Source organism: Triticum dicoccoides, chromosome 1A, assembly GCF_002162155.2.
Source record: "Triticum dicoccoides isolate Atlit2015 ecotype Zavitan chromosome 1A, WEW_v2.0, whole genome shotgun sequence".
NCBI classification, from domain to species: Eukaryota; Viridiplantae; Streptophyta; class Magnoliopsida; order Poales; family Poaceae; genus Triticum; species Triticum dicoccoides.
The window spans coordinates 505061809-505070244 of record NC_041380.1 but is presented as its reverse complement, the minus strand read 5'-3'; the positions used below and the strand labels follow the sequence as shown (position 1 = coordinate 505070244).

At 45.1% G+C, this 8436-nt stretch overlaps 1 protein-coding gene across 1 annotated transcript; it reads right to left on the bottom strand.

The window, feature by feature from the left end:
• Positions 1 to 5989: 5989 nt before the first annotated feature.
• LOC119283491 (histone H4) lies at positions 5990 to 6543 on the bottom strand. The gene has a single exon (XM_037563020.1). It carries the CDS (start codon positions 6465 to 6467, stop codon positions 6156 to 6158), a length of 312 nt encoding a protein of 103 aa, XP_037418917.1. The 5' UTR covers positions 6468 to 6543; the 3' UTR covers positions 5990 to 6155.
• Between the last annotated feature and the right edge of the window lie 1893 nt (positions 6544 to 8436).

Below are 8436 nucleotides of genomic sequence, written 5' to 3'. Positions count from 1 at the left end.
ACTGAGGGTTTGCTATAAACACTAGTAAAGTACACATCAATAACATGTATATCAAATATACTTATGTTCACTTTGCCATCCTTCTTATCCGCCAATCACTTGGGGTAGTTCCGCTTCCAGTGACCAGTCCCTTTGCAGTAGAAGCACTTAGTCTTAGGCTTAGGACCAGACTTGGGCTTCTTCACTTGAGCAGCAACTTGCTTGCTGTTCTTCTTGAAGTTCCCCTTCTTCCCTTTGCCCTTTTCTTGAAACTAGTGGTCTTGTTAACCATCAACACTTGATGTTTTTCTTGATTTCTACCTTCGTTGATTTCAGCATCACGAAGAGCTTGGGAATTGTTTCCGTTATCCCTTGCATATTATAGTTCATCACGAAGTTCTACTAACTTGGTGATGGTGACTAGACAATTCTGTCAATCACTATTTTATCTGGAAGATTAACTCCCACTTGATTCAAATGATTGTAGTACCCAGACAATCTGAGCACATGCTCACTGCTTGAGCTATTCTCCTCCATCTTTTAGCTATAGAACTTGTTGGAGACTTCATATTTCTCAACTCGGGTATTTGCTTGAAATATTAACTTCAACTCCTGGAACATCTCATATGGTCCATGACGTTCAAAACGTCTTTAAAGTCCCGATTCTAAGCCGTTAAGCATGATGCACTAAACTATCAAGTAGTCATCATATTGAGCTAGCCAAACGTTCATAACGTCTGCATCTGCTCCTGCAATAGGTCTGTCACCTAGCGGTGCATCAAGGACATAATTCTTCTGTGCAGCAATGAGGATAAACCTCAGATCACGGATCCAATCCGCATCATTGCTACTAACATCTTTCAACACAATTTTTCTCTAGGAACATATCAAAATAATCATATGAAAGCAACAACGCGAGCTATTGATCTACAACATAGATATGCTAATACTACCAGGACTAAGTTCATGATAAATTAAAGTTCAATTAATCATATTACTTAAGAACTCCCACTTAGATAGACATCCCTCTAATCCTCTAAGTGATCACGTGATCTAAATCAACTAAACCATAACCGATCATCACGTGAAATGGAGTAGCTTTCAATGGTGAACATCACTATGTTGATCATATCTACTATATGATTCATGCTCGACCTTTCGGTCTTAGTGTTCCGAGGCCATATCTGCATATGCTAGGCTCGTCAAGTTTAACCTGAGTATTCTGCGTGTGCAAAACTGGTTTGCACCCGTTGTAGATGGACGTAGAGCTTATCACACCCGATCATCACGTGGTGTCTGGGCACGATGAACTTTGGCAACGGTGCATACTCAGGGAGAACACTTTTATCTTGAAATTTAGTGAGGAATCATCTTATAATGCTACCGTCAATCAAAGCAAAATAAGATGCATAAAAGATAAACATCACATGCAATCAAAATATGTGACATGATATGGCCATCATCATCTTGTGCCTTTGATCTCCATCTCCAAAGCATCATCATGATCTCCATCATCACCGGCATGACACCATGATCTCCATCATCTTGATCTATATCAATGTGTCGTCACATGGTCGTCTCATCAACAATTGCTCTTGCAACTATTGCTATCGCATAGCGATAAAGTAAAGCAATTATTTGGCGCTTGCATCTTATGCAATAGACAGACAACCATAAGGCTTTTGCCAGTTGCCGATAACTTCAACAAAACATGATCATCTCATACAACAACTTATATCTCATCACGTCTTGACCATATCACATCACAACATGCCCTGCAAAAACAAGTTAGATGTCCTCTACTTTGTTGTTGCAAGTTTTACGTGGCTGCTACTGGGCTTAGCAAGAACCGTTCTTACCTACGCATCAAAACCACAACGATAGTTTGTCAAGTTGGTGCTATTTTAACCTTCGCAAGGACCGGGCATAGCCACACTCGGTTCAACTAAAGTTGGAGAAACTGACACCCGCCAGCCACCTGTGTGCAAAGCACGTCGGTAGAACCAGTCTCGCGTAAGCGTACGCGTAATGTCGGTCCGGGCCGCTTCATCCAACAATACCGCCGAACCAAAGTATGACATGCTGGTAAGCAGTATGACTTATATCGCCCACAACTCACTTGTGTTCTACTCGTGCATATAACATCAACACATAAAACCTAGGCTCGGATGCCACTGTTGGGGAACGTAGTAATTTCAAAAAAAATTCATACGCACACGCAAGATCATGGTGATGCATAGCAACGAGAGGGGAGAGTGTTGTCTATGTACCATCGTAGACCATAGCGGAAACGTTGACGCAACATAGAGGAAGTAGTCGTACGTCTTCCCAATCCGACCGATCCAAGCACCGTTACTCCAGCACCTCCGAGTTCTAGCACACGTTCAGCTCGATGACGATCCCCGGGCTCCGATCCAGCAAAGCGTCGGGGAGGAGTTCCGTCAGCACGATGGCGTGGTGACGATCTTGATGTTCTACCGTCGCAGGGCTTCACCTAAGCACTGCAACAATATGACCGAGGTGGAATATGGTGGAGGGGGGCACCGCACACGGCTAAGGAACGATCACGAAGATCAACTTGTGTGTCTATGGGGTGCCCCCTGCCCCCGTATATAAAGGAGTGGAGGAGGGGAGGGCCGGCCCTCTCTATGGCGCGCCCTAGGGGAGTCCTACTCCCACCGGGAGTAGGATTCCCCCTTTTCCTAGTCCAACTAGGAGTCCTTCCAAGTATTAGGAGTAGGAGACAAGGAAAGGGAAGGGAGAAGGGAAGGAAGGAGGGGGCGCAGCCCCTCCCCCTAGTCCAATTCGGACTAGGCCTTGGGGGGGGGCGGCCTGGCCTAGGCAGCCCCTCTCTCTTTCCCGTATGGCCCAATAAGGCCCAAACCCCCGTATTCCCGTAACTCCCCGGTACTTCGAAAAATACCCGAATCACTCGGAACCTTTCCGATGTCCGAATATAGTCGTCCAATATATCGATCTTTACGTCTCGATCATTTCGAGACTCCTCGTCATGTCCCCGATCTCATACGGGACTCCGAACTCCTTCGGTACATCAAAACTCATAAACTCATAATATAACTGTCATCGAAACATTAAGCGTGCGGACCCTACAGTTCGAGAACAATGTAGACATGACCGAGACACGTCTCCGGTCAATAACCAATAGCGGGACCTGGATGCCCATATTGGCTCCTACATATTCTACGAAGATCTTTATCGGTCAGACCGCATAACAACATACGTTGTTCCCTTTGTCATCGGTATGTTACTTTCCTGGGATTCGATCGTCGGTATCCAATACCTAGTTCAATCTCGTTACTGGCAAGTCTCTTTACTCGTTCCGTAATACATCATCCCGCAACTAACTCATTAGTTGCAATGCTTGCAAGGCTTAAGTGATGTGCATTACCGAGAGGGCCCAGAGATACATCTCCGACATTCGGAGTGACAAATCCTAATCTCGAAATACGCCAACCCAACATGTACCTTTGGAGACACATGTAGAGCTCCTTTATAATCACCCAGTTACGTTGTGACGTTTGGTAGCACACAAAGTGTTCCTCCGGCAAACGGGAGTTGCATAATCTCATAGTCATAGGAACATGTATAAGTCATGAAGAAAGCAATAGCAACATACTAAACGATCGGGTGCTAAGCTAATGGAATGGGTCATGTCAATCAGATCATTCAACTAATGATGTGATCCCGTTAATCAAATAACAACTCTTTGTCCATGGTTAGGAAACATAACCATCTTTGATTAACGAGCTAGTCAAGTAGAGGCATACTAGTGACACTCTGTTTGTCTATGTATTCACACATGTATTATGTTTCCGGTTAATACAATTGTAGCATGAATAATAAACATTTATCATGATATAAGGAAATAAATAATAACTTTATTATTGCCTCTAGGGCATATTTCCTTCAGGTGGAAGTCAAAAGAACAAAGGAATTGGATTCGGAATTTGAGGCGAGGAAGAAGTTGCCAAGAATTAAGATGTGCACCCCTATGTTGGTGCAAGCAAGCAAAGCGTACACTCCAATTATTTTTGAAACTTTCCAAGGTGAGTATGAAAGATCCATGGCTGCATGTTGTAGAGTATTGGATGGAAATAACAAATTTGCTGTTACCATTGGGAGTTTGCACGGTGATTTAGAGTTTGAGGAGGAGCGCATAGTTGTAGGTGATCCTTTGACTCAAACGGTTTCTTGTAGTTGTGTAATGTTTAATAGGACAGGGATATTGTGTGGACATGGTCTAAAAGTTCTTGACTTGATGAATATAAAGACATTGCGAAAGCATTATATTCTAAAGAGATGGACTAGAGAAGCGCACAATGGAAGTATACAAGATAGGCAAGGAAGGAACGTGATAGAAAATCCAAAATTGGAAGCTCAACTTCGATACAAGGACCTGTCTTATAAGTTTCACAATATGGCACATAAATCAGCCAACTCTCCGGAATGTTGTGTGCTACTGGAAAGTGCACTTGATGATGTTGCTCCACACATAGAGGATTTACTCAATGCAGCCACTAGTGCTATGAGTGAACCATATAAAGACAAAGAAAATGTTGACCCAAAAGTGCAGGAAATACTTAGTTCTGCACGGCTGAAGAAAAAAGAGGTTCAATCATCAAACTTAAGGAGAAAACAAACTTGACTCGATAAGTTACTCAAGAGGAAGCGCAAATCAAGTAAAGCTACTGCACCAACAACAAAAGGAGCAAAGGTATGTTGCCAACGGTACATGCTATGTTGTGTTGTTCATTTGTAAACTAATTAGTATACTTTTCATTGGCAGCAACAAAAGAAAAAGGATGGTGTCCAACAAAAGAAAAAGGAAGGAGAAGCTCCAAATAAAAAGGATGGTGTGCAGCCTCAAGTACAAGTGAAGAGGTATGAAAACAACAAAGGAACAGATTTGGAGCTTCAAGAATGGAATGGCATCATCAGTTTCACCCAGCAGGTCTTGTCGGCTACACCTTGTGATGATGCTGATATGTTCTAGCATGCAAGTTCGTTAGATCGTATTTTGGACATGGTTAACTATATTATTTTAGGGCTAACCATAGTATTTTGTGGCCTAATTGTACAAGTGAAATGGCCAATTTCTACCCTTGGATCATTGTTTCAGTGGTACCACTTGGTTCCGAAATTGTACAAGATCTTATGAATTTCAATGACAAGTGGCTTGTTGTCTGTTAAGACATTTGAAGAAAGGCGTGTTGTATGGAAGGATGGCAATATTGCTTACTATTGCTCTTCAATTTTCTGCAAAAAATGTAGCTTATCTATGCTAATCTCTGGACAGTAGTCACATATTGTTTATCTCTGCTAAGCTTCGTTAATTTCTGTACTATGTGGGAGTGAGAAGTACACTAGGTGAAAGAAAAACTGTAGGTTATCTTTGCTAATTTCTGTACTGTGTGGGAGTGAGAAGTACACAAGGTGAAAGCTGTAGCTTATCTCTTCTTATTTCTGTACTAACATATTCTCTCTTCTAAGTAGATTCATTCTTTGAAAAAAACTGTAGTTTATTTCTACAAAAACTGTAGCTTATCTCTACTAACTTTCTGATTCATTCTCTGCAAAAAAGGAACTGTAGCTTATCTCTGAAAAAAAACTGTTATCTTATCTCTGCCATATTCTTTTATTCAGTACATATATAAGCTGTTAGTACTGTTACATTCGTATTGTTAGCTGAATGAAAACTGTTGATTGTATTATCTAGTGACTGAACGACCAAGGCTGAAGCATTTTCTTTGTTTAGCTGTGTTGGATGGATGCCCAGGCCTCTTTTGCTTCGGGTCACTGCTGTCCGTTAGACTGGATCTCAGTCCGAGCAAATGATGATCCTGATTCAGCCATACACAAATTTTTCAGCAAGCAAGAACGATCTGGCAGGGTCTCCAGGAAAAAGAATGGCAAAACAATCCAACTCGCAAGCACACACAATTTCGCATCACAGAAGAAATAACAGTTTCACATAAACAGAGATGCAGCAGGACAAAATCAGAGACACGGTATTTCACTGGGACAAGTTTGATTTCCAGCAACACATGCGAACCACTTTGTTCCACGATACAGTTCGAACTACAGAGCAAACAGAGAACTACACAAGTCGCGGTGTCATCCAACTTTTGGGATCTGCAGGGGGGGCGAGGAAGAGCCTAGCCGCCGAAGCCGTAGAGGGTGCGGCCCTGGCGCTTGAGCGCGTAGACGACGTCCATGGCGGTGACGGTCTTGCGGCGGGCGTGCTCGGTGTAGGTGACGGCGTCGCGGATGACGTTCTCGAGGAAGATCTTGAGCACGCCACGGGTCTCCTCGTAGATGAGCCCCGAGATGCGCTTCACGCCGCCCCTCCGAGCCAGGCGGCGGATGGCGGGCTTGGTGATGCCCTGGATGTTGTCGCGCAGCACCTTCCTGTGGCGCTTAGCGCCGCCCTTGCCGAGCCCCTTGCCTCCCTTGCCGCGGCCGGACATGGCTGACGATCTCTTCTTGGCTCGAGCTGCGCGCGGATGGAGGAGGTCGAGGAGCGGTTGTGAATTGTGTTGTGATTTGCCGGAGGTGGGGAGGGGATTTTTATGGTGGGCGAGAGGTGGGAGGAGGCGTGTGGCTGCCGTTCGATGCAGCTGGAATGCACGGTTGAGATTGCGATCCGGGGGAGAGACGCCGCGGATCGATGACCTGGCGGGAGGCGCCGGTTGCTGGAGTGGCGGACTGGGTCAGAGGAGTGGCTGCCGGCGCCAAAGTTTTGGGCTGTGGGCGGGGCGCGATGTTTTCGCGCTGGTGTACGCAATGGCGCGAACTATTGTTTCTCTTTTGGTGGAGAAAACATTGTTTCTTTTTTTGAAATTAAAAACATTGTTTTTCTGAGCAAGGTAATTCCATAAAGTTTTCGTGACTAGGCAACCTAGTTCTAGGGACGAAAGAAAATTTGAAGAAAATGAAAAGCAAAAATTGGCATTGAAAAAATTATTTCATGTGAATCTTTAGATCGAGAGAAAAAATGATGAAATTTGTGAGGTGGAGCGGATGGGACGCGTAGTACCCACCAATTTTGTTTGGTAAGTCTAAGGGCAACTCCGATGCAAAACCCTAAAACAGAAACGGTATTTGTTCGTGGACACGTCGGACAGTGATCCGGGAGCCGGCCATCCAACCGGATTCGAAACAAACCGAACGAATTTCATGTAAACTGGATGATTTTCATCTAAAGGCCAAAATTGTTACATTTTCAACACAACTGAACTATAGCGGACTAGAGTTTTTAACCTAGTCTAAATGATCGTCGGCTGCGGCAGCGCCTATTTTCCGAGGACATGTCTTCCCCATGTCCGACGAGCTCACCAGACGGCCGCGAGTCCCGAAAAATGAAGCTGTCGGAGGGGGGGTAGTAGTGGCCTTCCTGGACGTGGATGTGAGGGCCTCATGATCATGTCGTTGGGGCGTGAACCGCGGTGGCGGTGGCGGCACGGCCGACGCGGAGCTGGCGACGTCCATGCATCCTTAGGATCCAACCCCGTCAAAACCAATTATCTCACTCCAACGGGGGTTGCAACAAACAACTCAACTCTTACACACTCAGTGATGATAAGAAAGGGAACATCAACTCCGGCAAGCAAATATGGGATGCTCCAGTGTTGGTCATAAGGAGGGAAAGGGCCAAAATTCTAGCAAACTGTTTTAGGCGCCGGACGTCTAGGCAGCAAGCCAGACGTCCGCCCGCTAGAGCTATGACCAAAGTTTCTAGTCAAACTTTTTTGCACAAACATATCAGGTGTCGGACGCCCAAGCTGCTAGTGGGACATCCGGCGCTAGGGATGCGCCCTGCTATCCCAAGTCTCTCGCGGCGCCGCATCAGGTGTCGGAGGTATTGGCACTGAAAATCACATCAAAACATAGGGATCGCGAGGCATATGACCAATTTTCCCTTCTCTCAACCATAGTTTTTAAAAATGGACCGGACCGGCGGTCTGACTGAAAAAACCAGGAATGTGCCTTGCCTGGTCTTTAAGGTGTACCGGTTTTTTAGTAAAATAAATAAATATTTAGAAAAAAGGTGTGCATCAGGTTTCAGACGTCCGGGCACTGAAAATCACATCAAAACACATGTCGTGAGGGGGAAAGAGCTAGTTTCCTCTTTCTCCCCATGCGCTCGGGAGGGGTTGGGACTACTTCGCCGGCATCACAAGATCGTTCCCAACGGCCCGCTCGTCCTTCGGCTCTCTAGGTTGGGCTTGAAGGTGCAAGTATATAACGCATTGATGTCTACTACGCAACTTTATCCTGGCAGACGTTGTTGGGCCTCCAAGTGCAGAGTTTTGTAGGACAGTAGCAAATTTCCCTCAAGTGGATGACCTAAGTGTTGGGGAACGTAGTAATTTCAAAATTTCCTACACACATGCAAGATCATGGTGATGCATAGCAACGAGAGGGGAGAGTGTTGTC

Excerpts from the sequence above, each read along its gene's own strand:
- LOC119283491 (XM_037563020.1), bottom strand. The coding sequence starts at position 6,467 with ATGTCCGGCCGCGGCAAGGGAGGCAAGGGGCTCGGCAAGGGCGGCGCT.